The 25477-nt window shown below is 43.9% G+C and overlaps 3 protein-coding genes across 9 annotated transcripts; 1 reads left to right on the top strand and 2 right to left on the bottom strand.

Annotated features, from left to right (window-relative positions):
* Positions 1-10744, bottom strand: znf292a (zinc finger protein 292a). Its single transcript, XM_030356276.1, has 8 exons — positions 10555-10744; positions 8639-8793; positions 8108-8186; positions 7837-7972; positions 7375-7577; positions 6968-7104; positions 6631-6772; positions 1-6539 (listed from the first exon to the last, which is right to left on the bottom strand). The coding sequence occupies exons 1-8, from the start codon at positions 10702-10704 to the stop codon at positions 429-431; spliced, it is 7113 nt and encodes a 2370-aa protein (XP_030212136.1). The 5' UTR covers positions 10705-10744; the 3' UTR covers positions 1-428.
* A 508-nt stretch (positions 10745-11252) lies between these two features.
* On the bottom strand, positions 11253-13790 carry cga (glycoprotein hormones, alpha polypeptide). Its single transcript, XM_030356277.1, has 4 exons — positions 13022-13790; positions 12773-12887; positions 12221-12405; positions 11253-11908 (listed from the first exon to the last, which is right to left on the bottom strand). The coding sequence occupies exons 2-4, from the start codon at positions 12867-12869 to the stop codon at positions 11819-11821; spliced, it is 372 nt and encodes a 123-aa protein (XP_030212137.1). The 5' UTR covers positions 12870-12887; positions 13022-13790; the 3' UTR covers positions 11253-11818.
* A 2696-nt stretch (positions 13791-16486) lies between these two features.
* Positions 16487-25162, top strand: LOC115543700 (heterogeneous nuclear ribonucleoprotein Q). 7 transcript variants are annotated; one of them, XM_030356181.1, is made up of 13 exons: positions 16487-16732; positions 18216-18375; positions 19185-19303; positions 19430-19537; positions 19737-19850; positions 20036-20212; positions 20701-20836; positions 21314-21519; positions 22420-22569; positions 22662-22783; positions 22868-23235; positions 23581-23616; positions 23730-25162. In XM_030356181.1, exons 2-13 carry the CDS (start codon positions 18228-18230, stop codon positions 23756-23758), a joined length of 1713 nt encoding a protein of 570 aa, XP_030212041.1. In that variant the 5' UTR covers positions 16487-16732; positions 18216-18227; the 3' UTR covers positions 23759-25162. The 7 variants fall into 7 exon arrangements, with proteins under 7 accessions (XP_030212041.1, XP_030212034.1, XP_030212038.1 ...); XM_030356174.1 differs by having other exon boundaries at positions 16495-16732; positions 23733-25162; XM_030356178.1 differs by having other exon boundaries at positions 16495-16732; positions 23564-23616; positions 23733-25162.
* The last annotated feature ends 315 nt before the right edge of the window (positions 25163-25477 follow it).

Below are 25477 nucleotides of genomic sequence, written 5' to 3'. Positions count from 1 at the left end.
TTTACAAAAAGGTACAGGTTACATTTTATTGAACACTGTGTGGAAGACATGTAAATATTACAGATAGGTCTACTAGTGTTGAGAAAGGATAAAATAAATACAAACAATACTTGAAATCCCATAGGGATATATAAAACAGTTCTTAAAAGTCTCCAATTAGAAAAGAAAAAAAACTCTTCAGTACTAAGCTCATAAATACAAACATGTTTCTAAAATCTATGCCCTAAAGATTACCTGGTTATTATATCTAACGTACATACTTAAAATCATCCAAGACATATATTTCATAAGTACAAAATTGTCAATTTCCTGTTTAACTGGGACCACTTAATAGTTGGAAATCTGATGCACCATCAACAAACAATTCTGCAGCATTTACCTTCTCGAATCCTGAGTGAGGTTGAAAATAAAGCCCAGGCTACGATCCACTACAAAACCACTTTCTTTATGATAACTATGGGTCTCATATTTTGTAGCTGCTTGAGTAAAAGGTCGGCACCATCTGAAAATGTTTTATCCACTAAAATCTTAACGTTATTAACTGATTTGAGATTAAGGGGATTTCTGAAGTCAACTGCATTTGCATTGTCACTTATTTCATCTGAGACTTTCCCCCTTTGAGCAGACTTTCGTTTGACAGAGTGAGGCTTTTTGGCTGGCAGTTCAACACCGGCTCTATCGCTCAGCTTCCGTTTGGAAGCTTGGGTTGACTCTGAGGTTTCTATAAACTTTAAGAAGGAATCTTCGAGTTCTGAAGGCTTAAACGTTTCGGGAAGGAGACCCTCGTCACACTGCTCCTCTGGGGGCGAGGGAGTTCCAGGATTAGAGTTATCTCTGGAACTGCTAACAGTCAGACGGTTTCTGAGGGTCTGCATCCGCTCTGTGCAAGCTGGTGTTGGATGAGCAGGCTTCCTAGGACGGCCTTTCTTATTCCCCTCGGTCACGGTGGAAGTCTGAGACTCTGAACTCTCGTCGGTGGATGATTTGCCGTAGTCGTTGGCCAATCGGTCGTCTGCGTTCGGGCCGTTGGGTTTTGCGCCTTCGGTTTCACTCTCTTCGTTTTCACTAACTTCGGACGAAGAGCTTGTGGACATGCCTTCAGATTTGTTTGCATCTTTGAACCTGGAACGGGAATACTTTTTGCAGAATATAAACTGGCTCCTATGGTCCTCGATGTACCGCTCTGTGAGGCCATGAGTGGTGTAATGTTTGAAGATGCTCCTCTCGGCCCGCTCCACGGTGTCACAGCCCATTATCATACAAGGGTACTGCAGGGAGGACTTCTTGGTGCACAGGGCGGACGCCTCCTCGTGAGATTTGAGAGCAGGTTTTCCAAAGCTGCTCCAATGATCTAGAGAGTTGACCTCTTTTTTTTTTAGGTTTTTCTTTTTTACTTTGTACTTGCTTTCAAAGATTTCTTTCGGGCTGGTTTCCGGGCCAAAAAGGCCTATTGACTTGGTTCTCCTACCGTCACTGCTTTTCGGATCGTAGACGTACTCGTGCTTCTTGATCAGATGTCGCAGGAGGTTGGACTTTGTAGTGTAGACACAATCACATCCGTCATACTCACACTTAAATGTCGTGTCCACTGACCCGCTCTCAGAGATTGCGATTTCTTTGTGGAAGTTTTTGATGTGCTCAATGTACTTGTCCGCACACTCAAAGGGTAGAGAGCACTCCTCCCGATCACATTTAAACGTTCCTACGTTCATGCTGGACATCATAGCAGTGGCTTTATCACGTGTGAATTTGTGAAGTAAAAGGTAATGCTGCACTAACTTAGGGACTCCCATGAACACTCTGGAACAATCCTTTACTTGACATCTGACTTCATCATCTTTTACCACGCTCTCTTGTCCGCTCGTTACACTGTGTTTATCAGAATCCCCTTCTGCTCTGGTCAAGGGCAAGGAGGCCTGATGCATAGCCCTGTAATGGAGGATAAGGTTCTGTTGAATGGTAAACGCAGCGTTGCATCCTTCGTGAACACAGCGATACGGTCTATAAGGGCTGAAGGCGTTGTCTAGGTCGCCCATCTTCAGCCCCATCTTCTTCTGGGGCTTCTCTCTCTTGTGGTGCTCCTCCTTTGTGGGAGAGGTTTTTGAACCACTCGGTTGGTCAGATGGTTCATGGGGATTCGACTCTATGCTCGCATCCCCATGCTGCTCGTTTGGTTCTGGGCCCGGATTTGCTTGAGCCTCTCCGGGTTCCTCTTGAGCCGGATCAGGCATTGATGAGGAGCTCATTTCACAGTTCTGCCCGTCGCTCAAATAGTGAAGAGGGGATGGCAACTTTGTAACAGTTAATATTTCACAGGCAATACCATCGTCTGCAGAATCAGATGCAGCCGTGACCATCATGACGTTGTCTTCACGGTCCGTCTGAGTTTCAATCGCTATATCAAGTGGCTCTTGTTTAATGCCAGGTACTCCTAGTGAAGATCTCGTTGTACGACTTGTATTCTCCGCAGCGCTGGTGGTACGGCTGCTATAACAATCTTCTTTGGCTAGTCTGAATACACGCCTATTGCGTGCACTGAATTTTAGCTTCAACATCTCTGGCTTTGTTAGGCGATGAACCTTTTCGTAATGGATTCTCAAGCCCGTCGTTCTGGTAAATGTTTTAGGGCAAATCTGACAGGGGTATGGCGAAAACTTCACTGGAGTCCTTTTCAATTCTTCTATCTTATCATTGGTGTAATCATGCATTTTTGCCAAGTGTTTGAATAATGCCTCTTTCGTCATGAATGAAAACTCACAATCATCCTGATCACACTTAAAAGGTTTGGGTAACTTTTCCCGGGACTTCTCTTCGCGTTTTTCTTTCTGAGTCTTACTTTTTTCATGGTCAGATAAGGAGTCTATGATGACGACATGTTGAGCTAAGGCCATTTTTTCCATTTTCAACTTCTCCTGTGCAGCCTCAATTAAATCCAACCTTTGAAAGGCCTTGGAGATTTCCATCAAGTGATCTTCACTGCGGGGCCTGGCCTGGGAGGAGGCAATGGACTCCTTCTCCTTCGGATCGCTGTTGGTCTGACTGGGCGGGAGCTCCTTGGAGGCCGAAGGAAGCGGAGCAGAAGAGGGGTCTATCATTGAATTCTGGGGCTCCGTTTTAATCAGGTGAGGCGTGGTCAAAGTGGTCAAGCTACAGCTTTCCTGTGAGAACTCTCCATTGGTCATGTTGAATATTGCTCCATTAGTATCGGGGACGAGAGGGTCATTGAGAAAATCTAGGAATGATGTGGGTAGGTCAGCCGTTAGATCCACTTCATCCAACGGCTTGCATTGAGACCGCTTTGATAGATGACCTCCGAGGGACTTGGTGCTTGTGAACTCTCGGAAGCATCTCCTGCAGATGACTTTACCGTCCTTTATTATCGCCGGCCATTTGGTTCTCTTGCTCAGTCTGTTTCGCTTTCCTTTCGGTGCATCAGCATCGTTGCTCTTGTCATCGGAGGGATTAGCCTCACCTTCGACCGTACTCAATTCTTCCTCAAACGGGACGTCTGCGGTAATAACACTTTGTGGACTGAGCAGAACCTTGACCGTGCTGTCGATCGGATCAAGGGCAGGCGTCTCCACCTTGGGTGTCGTAGCCTTGGGAATGATGGAGGTGGCTTTCGGTACACCTTCGGGCTCTGGGATGTCTGTCTGACATTTCATTGGGAGGTCTTCCTTTTTTTCTGGAGGCAGACTGGCTGCTGCGTTCGGATTGTATGGAGGGGGGTACGTTTCAACCGGAAGGTTTTCAACTGTTAAAATGCTACTGGGGTGACCGGTCTGGCCCGTCATATTGGTATTCGTCTTTCTTGAATCCCTGTCAACACTGGCCTCCGGCTGCATTAATACATATTGCTGCCCACCATTGTGTATTTGGGCCACATTGTCAAGCATTAGTGAGCTAGATACATACTGAGACATCAAAGTTGAATCCGAAGCAACATGTGTCATGGTTCCACTGTGTGTAGCTGCCAGTGAATGGTCTCGGTCAGCCGGGAGAGGGGCCGTAGTTTGATAGAGATCTGGTTGCCACTGAGGGTAACTCCGGGACGGATATTCAGCCACATTAAAGACATCAGGAAAACAGTTACTCATAGGAGATGAAGGCCAATCCTGGGCTCCTTCTGAATTCATTAGGCCAGCAGAATTCCCTGGGCTTCCCCATGATGGATAGAGGGTAGGATTCACCATTGGAGTGATAGGCACTGAGTCCACTGAGCCAGGGTAACAGGGGGCAGGTGAGCCTGAACATCCCAGAGGATAATCCATCTGCTGCATCCCTGCCTTGTTGCATAGTGGTGGTATCTGTGGAGTCGGGGATCTGTGTGACTGACTGGGGGATGCCGTTTCCATGTTGGAGATTTTCTTTGCAGTTATTTTTACCACTTTGTTGTACTTCTTGGCCAGTTTCCAATCTTCAAATATTTCAGGGTGTTGTTTCTTCACATGCCGTGAGAGACTTTTATTTGTGCTGTATGCACGTGTACAGTCCTTATATGGGCAGCAATGCATGACCTCCTCATTGCCAGCTGCAGCTGGTATGCTAGGAGAAAAGCCGTGTGAGGAGCATGGGTTCTCAGCTTTTATCTGAGATGGAGAGAGAATCTGAGGTGGCACTTTCTGAAAGACATGAGTAACTCCATTATCCATGTCTTCTCTCAGCGGACCATCTACATGGTTTATTGTGAGGGGAACAGGGTAAACTGGTGGATTCTCCACGTGCTCAACTACTATGGTTGGTTGCTGATGCTGAACTTGTTGCTCTGTTGCATCAACTGTTGCTGGGGCGGGATTAGTCAGGGGAGTATAGCATTTCTCTGGTTCTTCCGCCTCTAGATCCTGATTTAGCATGCTTTCGATGGAGTGTTTCACCCTTAAAGGATTAGGCTCCTTGGGCGAGGTCAGTGGCGACTTGGAGGGTGAGGTGCTCGCCATGGCCACGTCCTTCATATAAGCCTCTGTGTCAATGCGTTCCAGGCGGACGAAGGCAGAGCATTTCTCATCCTTTTTAGGGGTGTCCTGGGGGGCGGCCTGAACGTTTGGGGGGTGCTGAAGGACTTCGTTGGATGGTGGAGGACTGTTCACCACATCATGTGTACCATGATTCCCTTGGGGAGACAGGCATTGGGACGGCGAGGTTAAAACCTTTGCACAGTTGACTGTCTGGCTCGTGTATGTAAGGTAATGCTGGGCCTCATGATCATATAACAAATAGGCCTCATTAAAAATCTGTCCACAATTAGGGAGCATACACCGAGCCTGGAATTCTGGATGCGTTTTCCTATGCATGAGCAGTTCAGAATTGGAGTTAAAACTAGCTTTGCAATCAAGCTGTATGCAGATATATGGTTTGATCCCACAGTGCATTTGCAGATGATCATTGAGATGTTTAACGTTAACAAACTGCCGCCTGCAATACTGGCACACCACCTTCTGCTTCTGTATCTCTAGGAAACGTATTGCTTCTGCATCATCCTTGTGGCATCTTACATGAGCCATGAGATTACGGAAAAACTTGAATGCCTTTGAACAGTTTTGAACTGGACAGAAACAATCCTGGCTGAGCTGTGTTTCGGACGTCCCTTGCTCCTGGGTGACGAGGCTGGTTGGATTTACTTGCGTGTCAATACTGGCATAATTGCCGTTTGAAGGTTCTATTTTGACAGGGCTGAGATTGGTTTTTACGGCCACCTTTACATTTTTTAACGGACTTTTAGCAGACTGAACTGGTTTGCCAACCTTCCTAGCAGCTTTCATTGCAGCCAGTCTCTCTTTACAAGATTGCTTGACATGGGAAGCAACATGTGGCTCTAAAACCTCCCGGCTTTCAAAACTATCAGCGCAAATCGGGCACAGATACATACCATCTTTAAAATGCTTCTGAGCGTGCCGCACAATACGGTGACCTAAAAACTCCTTGTCGCATAAAACACAGTACTGCATGTACGCTCGCCAATTGCGAAACCGAGCAGAGACAAAGCCTTGCTCCCTTAGTTTTTTAGCCTCTCTATTCTTCTCCCTTTCATCTGTGATCTCATTCAGTTCGTTTGTAGTGTTCAACAGAAAGTCCTCCAGGTCCTTGTACTCCGGGGCCTTGGCCAGCGCGCTCTCCTCCTCTTGTTCTTCTGCGTCGTTCAGCGTGTCTATGGACGACACAATGGCCGCTTCTTCACCCATCAATGCCAAGCAGTTGCGCTTCAATGTTCTCCAGTCCCAGAACTCGGGATCAAAAGGCCACTGTGTCTTCAAGGCCAGCAGTAACTCACAGCGTAGAGAGTTAGGGACTGGCAGGTTCCCCTCCTCCTCTGGCTTCTGGTCCGGCTCGTTGTACAAGGACTCCACGGAGTAGTAGGAGTCCACGGTCGGCTGGAGGAGGAACTCAGTCAGCTGACACGCACGCTTCACCTCAAGATCGTTTGGCAAGAGGCAGTAAATAGTTTTGCAGATGGTAGACTTGCTGTCCTTATGGTCACTGGTCGTCATTTTAACGGCCTGAATGCACATTTCCACACACACTGGAAGCCCCACCTCTCCGACCTGAGAGACACAAAATCAAAAAACAACGTGAAGTCAGTTCCTTTGGAAACATGAAAGCAGACCATATAGATATAACGTTTTTTAAATGTACCTCATTTTGTATAACTTTGATGAAGAACAGGATGTGACAGACGCTTCTGCACAGCAGCGTCATCTTCTTGCTCTGCTCCAGAAAAACATCCGTCGAGGACTCCAGCCGAATCAGCAGCTTACTCCAGAACAGCGTGAGTTCCCTGGCAAATCAGAATAACACCAGTTGAAATGTTAGCCGAGTCAATCTATTCAGTTGGTTCCAACATTTTCAGAAACCTATTCATCCTAATTAATCACGCCGATAGAGATTAATAATCTTTGGTTTGGGTGAGAGAGAACCTCGTCCTCTGTGTTTGCATGCACGAACGGAGCTCGAACCCGTGTTGGAAACCCACCAGGCACAATAAACCTCTTCTTGGAGAAGCTGTCGCTTGAGGAAGGCAGTACATAAACACAAGGCTCCCTTCTCGTCGCCCTCCGACTCAAGGTTACAGATCATGTCCAGAGCATCTTTACAGTCGATGGATGTGATCTGGGATGAGACAAAGATGAAGTACACATTAATCCCAGGGATGGGTATAGAAGAAGAATCACACTATTTCTACACGTGGGAATAATGCGTACAATATCTATATACACAATTATTATAAGGAGCAGAACGTAAAGAGAAACATAGTAGAGGTAAACTATTACATTGTTGAAAAAGGAAAACACCATATTACCATGCAAGAAAAACCAAAAGCAATTCTTTTGACAACATGATCTTCAACAGGTGCTTGGTGAGGATAACTAAATCACTTACTTCTTCCGTGAGCTGCTCTTGAGTTTTCGTCATGCAGATGCAAACCAAGTAGATTTGCTTAAAGTTCCCTTTTCCTTCATATCCCGGGTACTCTGAGCATATCTTAGCAAGGACCGCAGCCTTTTCAATACTGTCCACTTTGATCAGATGCTTTAGTCTCATGTTGAGCAGCATAGGACCTTCCAACTCCAGAAATTCATGTACTAAAAAAGAAAGATTGAAGCAGAGGGAAACGGTTACTCATTCAAACATTAGCTTCACAACGGATCTAAGAAACCACATCTCTTCTTCCAAACAAATACTTTTTTGCAACACCTTTCCCTTGCAAATAATGCTAGCAAAATGCTGAGCACAAGAAACAAAAAGGGACTTCAATGGAGTATCAGATTGTGTTTAATGCTCTGTGCATTGGTTGTATGATGATCCCGGGCAACACCCACTGGGATCTATCCCAGAACTGACCATGATCAGTCTGAGGAGATCCGTTGGCCAGGATGCTGCTCAGAGTGGCGTTGGCCCACACGCCACCCTGCTGAGCCATGACAGAGAGCCCGCAGAGCTGAGTGTGACCCGTCTCTTGAGAAAGGCTGTGTGCCAACTTGGGAAGGAAAGGAAAGCGGGCAGATGGTTAGACGCCACAGAGTGCTGCAACCATTTAACAACAATATCTGATTTCATCACCAAGGCAGGAGTTGAGGTGAGGAGAATAAAAAATTAAAATCTTTAAACTGACCTTCATGGAGGACTGGAATTCCTCCCATAAGGCAACAGGGACGTGCTGGGGCAGTAAAAGTAGCAACTCCACACAACTCCTGTGAATTCACCATCCAGCAGAGAAAAATATATAGTTCAAGGACAGATACAATACACCATGCATAGAAATGTCTAATGGATCTAAATATACGAATTTCAAGGCCAGAAGTTGTACATCACAATAACAAGGAAGAGAAGGAGAATGAGGGCAGGGTCCTTGATGGTGCTTCTGTAAACATGAAGGAAATTTGTGGACAACCCCAGGATTTAACCCTTTTTAATCATGCCGGTGTGTCTTATATTTTACCGTCTCATATTTATCTATTTTAACAACATGGTTGAATGGCTTAACAACAGACACACCAAGTAGATTTGAACACACAAGCAAACACCTACATGGATCGTTACACTCACAGAATGGAAAGGAAACTTTTGGGTTTGGGTAGAACAGTGAAATAGAGCTGTTAACAAGTGTATGCAGTGTCTGGATTGGACAGAATACCGTACTCACAGTGCTAACTTTTCAAGTAGAAGTGGCACATTTTCACATTCAGAGGAGAGACACGAGGTGGCCTTTGCGAAGCTGAGTATGGCCACAGTGTAGACCTCAAGCAGGGGCAGGGGGTCTTCATCCGTCTTCCACCGACCAGCATTCTCCACTAAGACCTACCATACCAATGTAAACACCAGGGAATAGAGGCCATTAATGATGGTACCACTAATACAACATCTATACCTCGATGTGAATAAAGTAACTTTAAATCAGACCATAAGAAAGTCATTCATAATGGTATACAATGTAAAGCAATGAAAGTCAGGTAAGAACCACATAGAACTGATCATCTGCTACTTTAGAAAACCAAGGTAGGTAGAACTTGCACTTTAATTGTCAAAGACCGTTTCTATATCTGAAAGGAAATGCAAAGTTTTAAATGCAATGGAGAAAAATAATGGAAAGAGATAAAAGATTAATTCTAGGATCAAGTTTCTAATTTCTTCTTCTAGTCCATTACAATAAACCTTTGGTAAAGGTTACTATAATTGCATACTTAAAAGAAACAGCTTGGTAGATCACATTAAGTTTGTAGTGTACATGTACTTTTTAAATGGATCATGTAATGATGAACCTCTTATCCACGTTATATTGTATTCTTGCTCATTGATTTGTTTGTTTAATGACTCCTCATCAATTTCCCCTTCCATGTCATTGAGCCATAAGATAGATCCTTAATGAGCTTAACACTTCAGAGTGGCAATGGTTATATCTGCACATTTATAACTTCTACAAGATTTGACCAAGCAACCATCATCATATTTTGGATTAAGGTAAAGTAAAACACATCAAATCAAATCTATATGGAAATGCATAAGAATTCTCATCAGGACCTCAAAATGGAATTCATTTTACGGCTTTGAATTCGTGTAGATATTGTCGAAACGTATTCTATAACTGACTCCCATCAGCTACAGTTTTTATGATGGGAAGTGAAAATGAAGCTATGAGACATCGTGGTGATCACTTTCCGGAATAAAATGCATGTATTTGTCCACTGCAGGAATGTTTATTTCTGTGACCCGAGTTCTGCAGGCCGGTGACGATGAACTACGCTGATTAAGGCATGGGACCCGAGTTCTGCAGGCCGGTGATGGTGAACTATGATAATTAGGGCATGGGACCCGAGTTCGTACAGACCGATGATGGTGAACTACGGTAATTGGGGCATGGGACCCGAGTTCGTACATAACGGTAATTGGGGCATGGGACCTGAGCTCGTACATAACGGTGATGGTGAACTACGGTTATTGGGGCATGGAACCTGAGCTTTTACAGTCCAGTGATCGTGAACTACGGTAATTGGGGCATGCGGCCTTGGCTAACACCTTGTTTAAAAAAAAAAAAATCACTGCTCTTTTCTTTCGTGAAATAACGCAGACTATCAAAAGTAGACAATGTATGCAACGATTTAAGATCTGCAAGAATCATTCAACAAAAATCGGTTTGAACGTGCATGTCCAGTGCCATTCATTAACCCAAATGCAATGCAAACATGCATGGATTATTTCAGTATGTCGCTAGCGCCCCGTCCTCCCAGCATGACCACTGGGACCTGCACCCAGCTAGCTTCATCTGGACCTCCGGCCCGGAGGAAAACCACTGCGGGATCAACGCTCATGCATCAAGGTCACTTCTCCACACGATAATCCGACCAATGCGCACATAAACACTGGCAACTGGCACATAGCGTTATAACGGACGGGTCAAATAGCAGAGGAACGGTTTTCCATCTCATCTTAAAAGGCAGCTAGCTAGCTAGCCAGCTAGCTTGCTAGCCGCTTAGCTACATTGTTGTAGCCGACGTACACGCGCATCCTCGGCCAGGAAGCAGGAGGCTGCAGGCTGGGACGACGCGGAGGAAACAAGCTTACTTGACAAAACTCCTGGCAGAAATGCAAAGAGGCCTCCAACGACGATCCCGAGCTTTCTTTTAGTGTTGCGGTCAAATTCTGAAAACGTTCTCGGAGTCCCTCGATAGTTTTCCGTGTATCATATTCCTTCTCTGTCTCCCCCTCCGCCATCTTCACAACAATCACGACCGCGTACGCACAGATGTTACGTCGCCAGACGCGCACACGCACGGGCACGCAGGAGGGGGAGGGGAGCGCCAGAGTGTGTGCTCCACATTCTCTGATGTCAACAAAGCATCAATGACCTTACAATGACACAAGATGGTAATCTACAAACTAGGCTCCGACGTTTACCCAGCACCCTACCTTATACTATAGACCAGTCTTATGGTCGGTAACCTTTGGTTTTATTGCCACTTGCTCCAAGTTTTAATGAGGCATTTGAGTGAATATGGTTAAAATGATCCTGGGAAATACTGAATGCTGATAATGTATGACCAAAATGATCTACTAATTTTCTATGTGTTCTGAATTCAACCATGTTATGCATTTATTTCTTGAATTGAATAAGACACACTTACAATACAGAATAACATATTATATCTCCAAACAACTCAGCAGCCAGAGACAAATACCGTGAATGTATTTGGTTGGTCGAACCAAAATACATGAACTGGTGTAACATTGTTACACCATAAAGTATTCACTTAATCAACTTATTTAGAGAGCTTTTCTTTATGCAATGAGCCCTATAGATCAGTGGAAGTACAAACAGACAATAAATACACACATTAATACAATTAGCAATCAATATAACTAATACACAAAGAATAGTTTTTAGGTTCTTAATATATATTAAAAAAACAATTAAAATGTTTGTGTTGCGAATCAACCAATGGATAATATCCCATAACACATTTGGTTATTCCAATAACTTTTCGCACATGGTTAACAAGGTGAGCTTAATTGCATGTAATATATTTTTGGAACATTTTCATTTGATTTTGATGATTGATTATTGTCAATAATCCGGCATAACATTGACATCAACAGGTACCTAATACCATTGCTCACACCAAAGAAGTGAAGATGTAGTCTACATGTTTTGATAAAGTTTATTTCTATAATTTATCATTTAATCTACCGAGAGATATTATTGTATTTACACAAGAGAGGTGCATGTTGAGCTACAGACATTTAGAAGAGTGAAGGCACGCGCACATCATGAAGACAATCTGTTGCTGAACTTCTTTTCCAGATCAGGGATGAGCTGCAGTCTCCACCTCTACTGTCTGTGGTAACGGCAGGTACTACAGTGGCAGGCGGTCTGGTTCTTCACCAACTCTGTGTTTCCGTTTCCTAAGGTAACCTTGGTCTGAAAGAGGACAGAGAAAAGCAGGCGGGAGTTTAGCTGGTTATACATTCATGTGCTGCATCACATACTGTACAAGCTTTGCCACATTACAGTGGGCGTATAATAACGATGGCCTCTACTTTATTATCTCCTTTTAAATGCTTTGACTGTCCTGTAATTATGCTGCTGTGTGAGGACACATAGTCCATCCTGGATTCATTATGTGTATCTTATCTCATGTGTTACAGCTTTAATAATAAGTCATTACAATATAAGTTTATTTCAGTCTCTTGAACATAATGAAAAAAACTTCAGGAAATAGTTGATGAATACCGGAGTGCTACGTGATGCGACACAGCAGGTGGCCTCCGATGTTATGTTCTTTGTCACGATCATGGCCTCCTTGGACCTCAGGGGAGTGGGGAACGCTTTGGAGAAGCAGCAACCCATGCACTGGTACACCGGTCTCTCCCGAGAGAACAGAGGGTTTCTCCTCAGAGTGCATTCACCGCAGCCCACTGGGAAACCATCAATGACCCCGGATTAATAAACCAACTAACAAACAAGGTACATGAAAACTTTAGGTGAGGTTTATATGATTGCCGTCATTCTGATGAAAAATCTGTTTACTCTTAATCATTTACATTAATAACCCACAATGAAAACGTGGATATTCCTAACAAAGACTCTGTTGATATACATGGGAAACATGCACCCTGCAAAGCACACATATGCAAAGGCTATATTCTATTAAGCCCTGTTAATAATACGACATCAGTCCACAGCCAGGTTTCTTAATTTGTAAGTGTATCACATTTCCATACAAAAATACAATAAAATGTTGAATTAATAGTGGACAGTGTAATTGGACAGCAGATATCTTACTTCGTGACATGTCTGTGTTCTGATACGAGTCCGCGATGTAGAGGAGGAAACATAGCAGGAGAGCAGATAGCGTGGCACTTTTCATTGAAGCCGTCATGGTGGAAGTGAATGTTAACTATAATATCAAGCAGGGACATTAACAGATTGGTTAAAAATAAACTCTCAACTATGACATTTTGTTTGAAAAAATAGGTTAAATGATACAATATAATAACATTGTAGAGAAGTACGAATTCAGCAGCAACACACCTGTTCTCTTGGATGATGCTGGCTTGGGGAAGTGGCTCCAATACCGTGTACAGGCGCCCCCTGAGACTATATACACTGCTGGGATTAGATAACATCCTACAACCTTATCGGAGATCTCTCTGAATCAGCAGCCACTTAGCTACCTGGCTCATAATCACTCGGAAAAAAGACCAGTACCCACGGCGAGAAGTCAAAACACACTCTAATCATCCTTCCGTCCTGACCTAATACTTCTAATCCCGGGGGAGGGGTTACTAGGTAACTGGGTGGTTATCATTGGTCTTGTCATAGCAAGTGGAAGGGGGTCATTAGTTCATGAATTTGCTGGACCACTGTATTAATTTGCACTTACATTACTGTTTGCCTTGGACACATAATGTGCATGCATGATGCTAGAAGGAAAACTAAATCCTCCCAGCTCATTGAGAGTCAAAGTGTTTCTCTGATTAAAACCACCGGGTACAGACTGTGCCGTGATGACGCAGGGCATAGAAGATACGAATATTAAGAATAAGTTAAGCAAACCATTGCTTTGCTAAAGCAAAGCCACAACCATTTATATTTACATTTGAAAAGTGTATCTGGACAAAAAGAGGAACCAAATGGGTATTGGAAATTAATTTCAAACAGTGTAACCACCTGTTAGATAAATGTGAACCAATGGGTATCTTATCATAGTTGAGTTGAAATTTTAGTGTGACCCTGGTTGTGTTGCTAATAAAGCCTGTGAACAAAACAACAATAAATATATGGTAGAACCTATTAATACATCAATAAAGACAGGCCATTTCATTGTTTGAGTGTAAATGATGAGCTAAATAAAAGAAAATGATTCGAGAAAATAATTGCATTTCAGTGCTTGACTGTATTTCCGTAACAACCCTTTTTTGGTGCCTGTTTATTGACAAGGTTAGGAGATTGTTCCATGATCCGATGGCTGTTTTTTTCCTACAACAGTGAGTCGAATGTGTATCTGGAATAAGACCAAGTCATTTAGTGGTCCTACGTACCAAATGATCTACGAGAGTGACCCAGTGTGGTGGCAGGTGGGACCACAGACCCTGGAAAACCCAAGGTCTACTGTAGGGTATCAGTTTATTAACTAATTTGAAATCCGTTCTAAGACGACCTTACACATAGACGTATACATACTTTTTTCACAAATTTGATACATTAAAAAGCATTTTACCATGCACCACATCCTAAACAAATTTCTATGAAAGACACTTAAATCCCATACAAAATATTTATGCCACTGTAGTATCGCAACGGGGGGCCATTACGATACTTTATTCGTAGCTGTACACTATTCCGCCTCTAATTCATATTTACTTATAGAAACCGCCTCTAATTCATATTTCCTTGTGGAAACAGCCTCAAATTTGTATTTACTTTTGGAAATAGCCTTCATATCTACTTATGGAAACAGCCTATAATTTGTAATAACTTGTGGAAACAGCCTCTAATTCCTATTTACTTGTGGAAACAGCCTCTAATTTGTATTCACTTGTGGAAACAGCCTCTAATTCCAATTTACTTATGGAAGCACTCTCTAATTTGTATTAACTTGTGGAAACAGCCTCTAATTTGTATTAATTTATGGAAACAGCTTCAAATTCCTATTTACTTATGGAAACAGCCTCTCATTTATATTCACTTGTGGAAACAGCCTCTAATCCCTATTTACTTATGGAAACAGCCTCTAATTCTATTTACTTGTGGAAACAACGTGTAATTCATATTTACTTGTGGAAACAGCCTCTAATTCATATTCCCTTGTTGAAACAGCCTCTTATTCATATGCATTTATTGAACTAGCCTCTTATTCCTTTGGAAAGAGCCTCTAATTTGTATTGACTTGTGGAAACAGCCTTTAATTCATATTTACTTGTGGAAACCGCCTCTAATTTGTATTCACTTGTGGAAACAGCCTCTAAATCCAATTTACTTATGGAAGCACCATCTAATTTGTATTAAATTATGGAAACAGCCTCTAATTTGTATTAATTTATGGAAACAGCTTCAAATTCCTATTCACTTATGGAAATAGCCTCTCATTTTCACTTGTGGAAACAGCCTCTAATTCCTATTTACTTATGGAAACACCCTCTAATTTGTATTTACTTGTGGAAACAGCCTCTTATTCCTATTTACTTTTGGAAAGAGCCTCTAATTTATATTTACTTGAGGAAACAGCCTTTAATTCATATTTACTTGTGGAGCCTCTAATTCATATTCACTTGTGGAAACAGCCTCTAATTTGTGTTAATTTATGGAAACAGCCTCTAATTCTATTTACTTGTGGAAACAGTGTGTAATTCATATTTCCTTGTGGAAACAGCCTCTAATTCCTATTTCCTTGTTGAAACAGCCTCTATTCATATTTACTTGTGGAAACAGCCTCTAATTTGTATTCACGTGTGGAAATAGCCTCTAATTCATATTCCCTTCTGGAAAAGCCTCTAATTCCTATTCACTTGTGGAAACAGCCTCTTATTCATACGCATTTATGGAACTATCCTCTAATTCCTTTGGAAAGAGCCTCTAATTTATATTGACTTGTGGAAACAGCCTTTAATTTATATTCACTTGTGGAAACAGCCTCTAATTTGTATTCACTTATGGAAACAGCTTAAAATTCCTATTTACTTATGGAAACAGCCTCTCATTTATATTCACTTGTGGAAACAGCCTCTAATTCATATTTACTTGTGGAAACAGCCTCTAATTCATATTCACTTGTGGAAACAGCCTCTATTCATATTTACTTGTGGAAACAGCCTCTAATTTGTATTCACGTGTGGAAATAGCCTCTAATTCATATTCCCTTCTGGAAAAGCCTCTAATTCATACATACTTGTGGAAACAGCCTCTATTCATATGTACTTGTAAAAACAGCCTCTAATTCGTATTCACTTGTGAAAACAGCCTCTGATTCATATTCAATTGTTAAACAGCATCTAATTCCTATTTACTTGTGGAAACCGCCTCTTATTCATATTTACTTGTGGAAACAGCCTCTAATTCATATTCACTTGTGGAAATAGACTCTAATTCATATTTACTTCTGGAAACAGCCTCTAATTCATATTCACTTGTAGAAAACGCCTCTAATTCATATTCGCTTGTGGAAACAGCCTCTTATTCATATCCATTTGTGCATATCCTCAAATTCATAAATACTTGTAGAAACAGCCTCTAATTCATATGTACTTGTGGAAACAGCCTCTAATTCCTATTCACTATGGAAACAGCCTCATATTCCCTTGTGGAGACAGCCTCTTATTCATTTAAATGTGTGGATATAGACACAAATTCATATTTGTGGAAATAGCCTCTAATTCATATTCATTTGTGGAAATGGCCTCTAATTCATAATTATTTGTGGAAACAGCCTCTAATACATATTAACTTGTAGAAACAACCTCTAATTCGTATTTACTTCATTCCCTCTCATTCCCAGTTCAGACTCTACAGCGGACCACGCGGTATCGCTGTACAGTAGAGCACAGGGCCAGCCCGTGCACCGGGGTCCCAGAAACCCCGTCGACGAGACAAAACTCGCGGCGTGAACGTGGCAGCCATTTTACATCCTCAAGAGTGAATGACTGGAGCCGGACCAGTGCCGGGAGTTTTACACTTTTCTCTTTTTATTATCACATTTATCTTCCGAAATTATCAACACAACACAATTTGGTGATCCATCGGCAGGTATGGCACATGTCAATTAGTCGTAGGAATGTTGAATAGTTGGTTTCCTGAAGTGTGCGCGGTGCTGGTGTTTGAAACAATGTGAACTGGCTGAGTTCTCCAGCCGGCGTTTTGAAAATGGACTCTCCCTCCGGCGGCACGCTGCGGACCCGCAGCTAGCTCTGCTTTAGCGGGCCCCCGGGAGGACGGCCACGGTGTACGGCTTGGTTTAGCTATCGATACGTTAACATCGCTACATTGCGTTTGAGGAAGGACTTGATATAATGCTGAGCAGATGAGCTAGCGAAGATGCTAAGTGGAGCTAGCCCGTCTGACAGATCGGCTCATTGTCACGGTGGCTATCATTAGCTGCTGAAAACAAGCTTCCTGTGTGGTGCTGCTTTTTATGGTTCATTGTTTGTTTAACGTGTGCACATGGATACACTAGGATATAATATTTATTTCGACCAACTTCCAACGAACGACAATGGATGAGCTTTGTTATTGTACTTCTAACCAAAGAGGAGGCAACAGTAGCTTTAGCCGTGCAGACTAGCTAGCTAGCACCAACGTGTTAACCAGCCCCTCCCTCTGACTGAAGCCTGCTGCTATATGCAATAATATTAGTACGTCTCGATGCACGGATGGGTTGTTAAGGTGGCCGGGTCTGTCTTTATATAGGGGGCTGCACTAAAATGTTATTCGACCATCGTGGAAGATGTTTCGCTACACACGGAAAGCATGTGCAGTAACTTGGATCGATAAGGAATCACTTTAATGTGCTTATTGGCCCTCAGTCCAGAAACAGACAAACAATGATAAATAGTTGCAACTTGCATCATGTCTTAATCTTGTAACGGAAGCGTGAAATAAAAACTTTAGTTATAGATTCACCGTTCCAGTTCATATGATTTCAAGTTAGATTTGTTGTCAGTTTTGGTACAGTATGCTATACGATACATGCTTGTTCACTGGTCAGCCACCGGAAGCTTGGGCTCAGCCGCTGAAGGAACACGTGGATGAGCATCTAGCCTGCTGGAGGCAGCAGCAGAGCTAACATGTACTTTGGAGAATACACTGGACCGCTGCAACAGCCACTTGGTTCTGCATGCACGAACTTTGAAACAAATGAGATTCCCGTATTCACAAATATTCAACTGGTATTGCCAACTTTCAGAAGTGTATTGACAATTAATGCACTCTGAAATTGCCATTAGTTTTGTATAGCTTCAAGATCTGAGTTATGCAGTGTTATTGTAGTTTTGAGGACAAAGACAAAGTCTAACCTTTTTTTGTGCTCTATACATATTTGGGTCAGGTTTGATTTACTGCCTGAAATTGGTCTCTGTTGCATAATCGTACTCGAGCCAAGTTTATTCATTGCAAATATAATTCACTAAATACATGATTTTGCCCCCCCCTCCCCATGTACAAGCCGTTTGTCCACACAACATCCACATGTTACCACGATCACGCATTCATTTGGCTCATTGCCTTTACACAGATTTCTGGAGACATGGCCACAGAACATATTAATGGAAATGGTCCAGAAGAACCAATGGACACCTCTGCTGCAGTTACCCATTCTGAGCACTTCCAGACTTTATTAGAAGCTGGTTTACCACAGAAAGTTGCTGAAAAACTAGATGAAATTTACATAGCAGGTAAGACAAATGAATGTCTCTGTATATTCATATACTTGCATTTTATTGATGCAAACTTTTGCATGTGCTGTTATCTTCTTTGCCTTTTTGAATGTGGGAATTGGTTATTTTAAAGCAACTTTTTGTGGTTTCTTACCAAAATGGGTACTGCACTTTATTCTTATTCTCAGGAGTAGCAATAGTGTTCAATTGGATGGTTTAATATTAACCTGGCCCTAATCACCATTTAAATATGTCTCTAAAAAGACAGTTAAAATATCACCTGCATATGGTTACATGGTGTACTTTGCCCTACTCACGTTTGTAAGATATACACACTCACAAGAGGGAGGAGTTTCAGTAGCAATCCAGGGGTCATTTCAGGACTTGGGTGTAATGGTGGGAAATCACTTTGCCTTGCTATTTCAACCAGATGGGGACAAATCAGAAACAATAGCAGCAGCAGCTGTCTGCTTGGTGGCAGTTTGGGACAGGTGATGGCGCCTCTGTAGACCCAAATGCTGGCAGACTGATTAAGAGCGTGAGCCACACCATAGAGGGAACATGCGTATCATGTTTCACGCTCACATCTGTTATGATTAGTGGAGCGAAAAATACTGGTTAGGGAATAAAGTACAGCCTGCCTTCTAAACATTTCTCCATTAGACCAGAAATTCAGAATTATAATGGGTTAACGGTCCATCACAGCATAAAAGTCTACTGCATTATCAAGTTGGCCTAAAATCCTGATCATAGAAAGGCACTGCAGCTCCATTTGGTTTTAATTGTCAGCTGCTTGTTGTGTACGTTGTGCGTTCGGCTGCCAACAGGACTGGTGTCACACAGTGACCTGGATGACCGGGCGATCGAGGCCCTGAAGGAGTTCAACGAGGACGGAGCTCTGCAAGTCCTGCTGCAGTTCAAGGAGAGCGACCTCTCACATGTTCAGGTATGATGACACTGGTCATAACATCCTATTGGAGGATCCTAATAAGCTGGGGTTGCATTCTTCAGCACAACGTGAGATGGTGGAAGTGTTGTTCTGATGGTATACATTATTCTGGTTCCTTTGAAGAACAAAAGTGCCTTTCTTTGTGGAGTTATGAAGACGTACAGACAGCGAGAGAAACAAGGGACCAAAGTGTCAGACTCCAATAAAGGACCAGATGAGGCCAAAATCAAAGTGAGTCCACATTGAACCCTGGAAACCTTTATTGTTACTTGACTGTTGGAATATATTTGGGTAGTAGCTAGTATCAAAGCAACATTGCAGTCAAGCACAAACACTGCTGACCATCCACTTGGTGTACGCCTATATTTAAACCGCTCTCCCTGAAGAGCGGCAGTCTCACTGCGTTTAAACCCCTCCATGGTGTTGACAGGCCCTGCTGCAGAGGACTGGCTACACACTCGATGTGACCACAGGCCAGAGGAAGTATGGGGGCCCCCCCCCAGAGTCGGCCCACTCCGGGGTGCAGCCCACCATCGGTACAGAGGTACGGCCCTCTCTGATCACCGCCTACTCTACCTGGTGTCCAAATGATGACCATCTCTACTCTGTAGTAACCTTGGTTACAATGATGACTAACCGCTAAGACCTGACAGGACACACACCAGTACAACCACAGCGTGGGTCACAACTCTTCCTCTGATTTTAATCGTATCTCTTTCCACTTGGCAGATATTCGTTGGCAAGATCCCCAGAGACCTGTTTGAAGATGAGCTGGTCCCGCTGTTCGAGAAGGCTGGTCCTATCTGGGACCTTCGCCTGATGATGGACCCTCTCAGCGGCCTGAACCGAGGCTACGCCTTCGTCACGTTCTGCACTAAAGACGCTGCACAGGAGGCCGTTAAACTGGTACGTCATCTCTGGCCCGTCTCACATCCCTGTACCACCAGATGAAGTGGGTATTTCATTGAGATGCCAGTACATTCAATGTTCTTTGTGTCCAAATGATGACCTCATTAATGTATCACCGAGGGACTTCGGTCGCTGTGACGTTTTACCGCCAAGATCTGAATGGACAAAGACTTGTGTCAATTGGCATCTAGACTGTTTTTCTCTTTACTTCAGACCTGTCATTTGACAAGTTTTATTTTGCATGCTCACATCGTTATCATTTGCTGATCATAAAAAAATAGAATTATTAAGCAATCCTTTCAGCACGGGAAATTGTCGGTTTGGGTATGCTAAAATAAGCAGATCCATCCTCTGTGATAAATCCTGCTAAACAATACTCGTACGTGATCTCTTGCACGTCGTGATGATGCTAACATGGAATCATAACCAACTCACCATCTTACGCCGGTGGCCTGCTTATTCTTGTGGTTTCCAATCTTTTACAGTGCAACAACAATGAAATTCGACCAGGAAAACACATCGGTGTCTGCATCTCTGTGGCCAATAATAGACTGTTTGTGGGGTCCATCCCCAAGAGTAAAACAAAAGAGCAGATTGTGGAGGAATTTGCAAAAGTCACAGGTAGGTCCAGGTCGTGGTTTTTGCCCAAGAGATTAAACAAGTGCAACAAAATATTTAAATCATCCAATTGTTTGGCTACTTGTCTTTATGACCCAGTTTAAGGAGTTAAATGAGTCATTCTATCATTAAGTGGGTAATTAATTGAGTTGCCAGTACCTTAACTGTGTCCAAATGATGACCTCATTTATGTATCACCGAGGGACTTCGGTCGCTGTGACGGTTTACCGCTAAGATCTGACTGGACAAAGGCTTGTGTCAATTGGCATCTAGAATTTATTTTCTCTTTACTTCAGACCTGTCATTTGATGGGTTTTATCTTGCATGTTAACATTGTTATCATTTGCTGATCATATGAAATATAATTATTAGTCAATCCTTTCTGCAAGGGAAATTGTCGGTTGGCGTATGCTAACATAAGCAAATCATCCCCTGTGATAAATCCTGGTAAACATATCCCTGAATCTCTCCTTTTCACAGAGGGCCTAAACGACGTCATCCTGTATCACCAGCCAGACGACAAGAAGAAGAACCGCGGCTTCTGCTTCCTGGAGTACGAGGACCACAAGACAGCTGCCCAGGCCCGCCGCCGCCTTATGAGCGGCAAGGTGAAGGTGTGGGGCAACGTGGTCACGGTGGAGTGGGCCGACCCCATCGAAGACCCCGACCCGGAGGTCATGGCCAAGGTGAGCTCCTGTTGGGTGGGGTAGGAGACAGTAGGCTATGGTAAAGTCCTGTTGGGTGGGGTAGGAGACAGTAGGCTATGGTAAAGTCCTGTTGGGTGGGGTAGGAGACAGTAGGCTATGGTAAAGTCCTGTTGGGTGGGGTAGGAGACAGTAGGCTATGGTAAAGTCCTGTTGGGTGGGGTAGGAGACAGTAGGCTATGGTAAAGTCCTGTTGGGTGGGGTAGGAGACAGTAGGCTATGGTAAAGTCCTGTTGGGTGGGGTAGGAGACGGTAGGCTATGGTAAAGTCCTGTTGGGTGGGGTAGGAGACAGTAGGCTATGGTAAAGTCCTGTTGGGTGGGGTAGGAGACGGTAGGCTATGGTAAAGTCCTGTTGGGTGGGGTAGGAGACAGTAGGCTATGGTAAAGTTCTGTTGGGTGGGGTAGGAGACAGTAGGCTATGGTAAAGTCCTGTGGAGTGGGGTAGGATGCACTTGGCCAAGGTGAAGTCCTCTGGGGTAGGGTGCATTAGGCTAAGGTAAAGTCCTGGGGGGTAGGGAAGGATGCATTAGGCTAAGGTTGATTCCTGTGGGGTAGGATGGAGTAGGCTATGGTAGAGTCCTGTGGGGTGGGGTAGGAGACAGTAGGCTATGGTAAAGTCCTGTGGGGTAGGATGGAGTAGGCTAAGGTAAAGTGCTGTGGGGTGGGGTAGGATAGAGTAGGCTAAGGTAAAGTGCTGTGGGGTAGGTTAAGATGAATTAAGCTAAGGTTGACCGTGGGTGAGCCAGTCACGCAGTATAAACGCTCACAATATGAGACATTCAGTACACTTGATATGCTATAATGTAATCAGAGTTGTAGCGGTATGTATTTGGCTAAATTGACAGCCTTCATCACTAACCTTTTTGAATGATTTCTTCCAGGTGAAGGTTCTGTTTGTGAGGAACCTAGCCAGTACAGTAACAGAGGAGATCCTGGAAAGCACCTTCAGTCAATTTGGCAAGCTGGAGAGGGTGAAGAAGTTGAAAGACTACGCCTTCATTCACTTTGAGGAGAGGGACGGCGCAGTGAAGGTAAGGGGTTTCAAACGTTCAGTCTCCGTCTAAAGGTTTCTGCAGCCATTCAGGACCGTCTCCAACTCTCTCGCTCCGTCATGCTCTGACAGGCTCTGGCTGACCTCAATGGAAAGGACCTGGAGGGGGAACACATAGAGATCGTCTTCGCCAAGCCCCCCGACCAGAAGAGGAAAGAGCGCAAAGCGCTCCGACAAGCAGCCAAAACACAAATGTAAGGATAAGCTGCGCTTTGGGCCAGGCCCTGTTTAATCTCTCAGCCGGGTGGATCTCTAACCACTGTGTGCCTCTCTCCTAGGTATGACGATTACTATTACTACGGGCCCCCACACATGCCGCCGCCCACCAGAGGCCGGGGCCGGGGGGGCCGCGGCGGCTACTCCTACCCTCCAGACTATTACGGCTACGAAGACTACTATGATTACTACGGATACGACTACCACAACTACCGGGGCGGCTACGACGACCCCTACTACGGCTACGACGACTACCAAGTGAGCGGGAGAGGAAGGGGAGGCCGTGGAGGAGGAGGAAGCGGCGGGGGAGGTGGTGGAGGAGGCGGAGGAGGAGTACGCGGAGGCACCAGCCAGACTCGAGGCCGCGGCGGAGCCACGCCCAGGGGCCGGGCCAGCTTCTCCCAGCGAGGAGGTCCTGGGACCAGCAGAGGTGAGCTCACAGTGAGGGTATGAGGAGGAGGATGAACCGGAGACTCTGAGGTAAAGGAGGCTCCCCCATCCACTTGTATTGTTCTGTTGCTACGGCAACATTAGCTTTACCTTAATCGTCTTCCTATGAGAGGGCTGCAGAAGTGAAAGGACTGAAGGGGTCCATAGGTTGTGGCTTCTGTCCGAAGATTGGGACATAAGCCAAATCCGCTTTAAAGTTAAGCATTTGTAATCAATTATGTTGCCCCCGAAGACGAGTAATATTGGTGTTGAATAAAATTTGGACTGCTTGAATTCTGAAACGGTCCTTATGCCCTAAACCCTGACAGGGGGTGTCTTCTTTCAGAGCTAGACACACTCAGGCCTCCAGCGCTGCCACAAGGTGTGTTCTGGGGGGAACCAGTACTAATAACAGCTTTCCATCTCCATTGAATCATCCCATGGTGAGTGACGGAGTGATGTGTCTCATGTGATCCGTCTTCTGATTGGTTCCAGCAGGGAAGCGGGGGCGCGGCCGGTCCTGACCTGTCCACGTGGAGACGGACTTGCTGTGTGGGGTTACACCGTAAGCTGCAATGGATGTTGATAGAAAAACAAACTTCAACGAAAAGTTCCAACGATATTCCAGCCTTACTGAAGAAGCATCTCCTAGCCCCCCCCCCCCCCCCCCCTCTCTAACTGCCACCTGGAAAAGAAAATGCCGGAGGATAATGAATGGTTGCCCCACCTTGTTCCTAGCCCCTAGCTCCATACCATGCTCCATGTATTGCCCCAACAATCGCCCCTCTCCCCGCCCCAGAACATGCCATTTTTAAATAATTATTGAAGAATTTGCACTTTTAAGTTTCTTAGGTTTGAAGTGGCTCAAAGGAGCTTGATGCTATTGTATATTTTTGTGCTAATTGTCTGAATATCCTGTTAATCTTAATGGTTTGGATGTTTGGAGGAACGTTTGCAGGTCTTTAGGGCGTACCCACCTGGCTGGATAAGTCAGGCATTCCAGGAAAGTTGTTCTTTTCAGAGCTCGTCTTTAAGGGTTGGTTGACTACCTCACTACCCGGCCTGTGCTGTAAATAGGGAAACTATATTGATGGAAGCAGGGCTCGTTTTCACCCTACAAAATATGCACAAGAGCAGCAGCGCAAAACAAAAAAATGTACTTAATGTAATATAGGCGTTTTAGCTGCGGCTCTGACACTGCAAACAGTCAAACTGGGCATGCAAAACAATCTCATCAGATGAGTCAGAACCAGCCCTGCTTCCATCCTATTTTGAGCTGAGCGGCAGCAGTGGCGCTCAGAGTATGTAGTTACTGGTGTATAGTTTTTCGAAAAAGGAAAAAAAAAGTTACTTTTGTAAAGGCTTCAACACCACAGGGGGCATCCAACTTTGTTTAAATACGCCCTGCAGTGTCCCTTTGGAACCACTATTCTAGTGGATTTGTTTTATATTAATACCAATGAAGCAACAGAATAATGTCAGACAACTCCATAACCCAGTAATCGTCCCAATCATGTAAGATCTCAGATCACACCTGACCACCGCGAGTCACTCATATTTATTTTCAAGGTTCTCTTGAATGAATACTAATTGCCATATTGCCCCGCCATCGCGAAATGTGTGCCTATTGTTAGTGTCCTGGTGCGGGGGATCAGCGTCACGCCGTGGGAGAAGGGATACTGCAGAGAATGATTTCTATTTCCAGGTATAGCAAAAAGGAAACAGTGCTATTCAATCCCCGGTTTTGTATACAGTTAACTCCCTCTTCAATAAAATCATTACAACCACCTTTTGAAAAAAAGATGTTAGCAGTTTTAAACTATTGTTGGTGGCCAACAACGTTTTTTGCATTCCTGCAAATAAATTGTTTTATACTGTAAAATGGAGGTGAGTGTAACTTATTTTTGTAATAAAGTTTTTGATTTCTATCTGTGTCGTACTGTTTGGAATGACATCTTCCTGATCATAAAGAAGTCACCAGGATGTTGATCTCCAACCTGTCAGACTCTAGTTTTGACTTAAGTTTAGACTCTAATCTTGACTGGTCAAGACTCTAGTGGTCCAGGCTCTGGTCCAGTTTGTCTTGACCAGACTCTAGGCCAGACTGATCCACAGGCCATATGTTTTGATCTAATTACTCTGCCTTTTCACTATCGTTTCTGCGGTCTAATCACAATTGTGGTTTATTTATTAAATTAATACAAAATAAAGGAACCTTTTTTTGGAAGGCTTATGGTTGCAGC

Source organism: Gadus morhua, chromosome 5 (assembly GCF_902167405.1).
Source record: "Gadus morhua chromosome 5, gadMor3.0, whole genome shotgun sequence".
Taxonomy (NCBI): Eukaryota; Metazoa; Chordata; class Actinopteri; order Gadiformes; family Gadidae; genus Gadus; species Gadus morhua.
The sequence above is the reverse complement of the archived record's forward strand: the minus strand, read 5'-3'. Positions and strand labels throughout refer to the sequence as shown.

Bases quoted from the DNA above. Each gene is read 5' to 3' on its own strand.
- cga (XM_030356277.1), bottom strand. From the start codon at position 12,869: ATGACGGCTTCAATGAAAAGTGCCACGCTATCTGCTCTCCTGCTATGT. The intron at 12,406-12,772 runs GTAAGATATCTG...ATGGTTTCCCAG, and splicing joins GAACACAGACATGTCACGAA to TGGGCTGCGGTGAATGCACT. The intron at 11,909-12,220 runs GTATTCATCAAC...GTCCTCTTTCAG, and splicing joins TCGCATCACGTAGCACTCCG to ACCAAGGTTACCTTAGGAAA.
- LOC115543700 (XM_030356181.1), top strand. From the start codon at position 18,228: ATGGCCACAGAACATATTAATGGAAATGGTCCAGAAGAACCAATGGAC. The intron at 19,304-19,429 runs GTATGATGACAC...GTTCCTTTGAAG, and splicing joins GCGACCTCTCACATGTTCAG to AACAAAAGTGCCTTTCTTTG. The intron at 23,236-23,580 runs GTGAGCTCACAG...GTCTTCTTTCAG, and splicing joins AGGTCCTGGGACCAGCAGAG to AGCTAGACACACTCAGGCCT.
- znf292a (XM_030356276.1), bottom strand. From the start codon at position 10,704: ATGGCGGAGGGGGAGACAGAGAAGGAATATGATACACGGAAAACTATC. The intron at 7,973-8,107 runs GTCAGTTTAAAG...TTCCTTCCCAAG, and splicing joins AATTCCAGTCCTCCATGAAG to TTGGCACACAGCCTTTCTCA. The intron at 6,540-6,630 runs GTACATTTAAAA...TGTGTCTCTCAG, and splicing joins TCAAAGTTATACAAAATGAG to GTCGGAGAGGTGGGGCTTCC.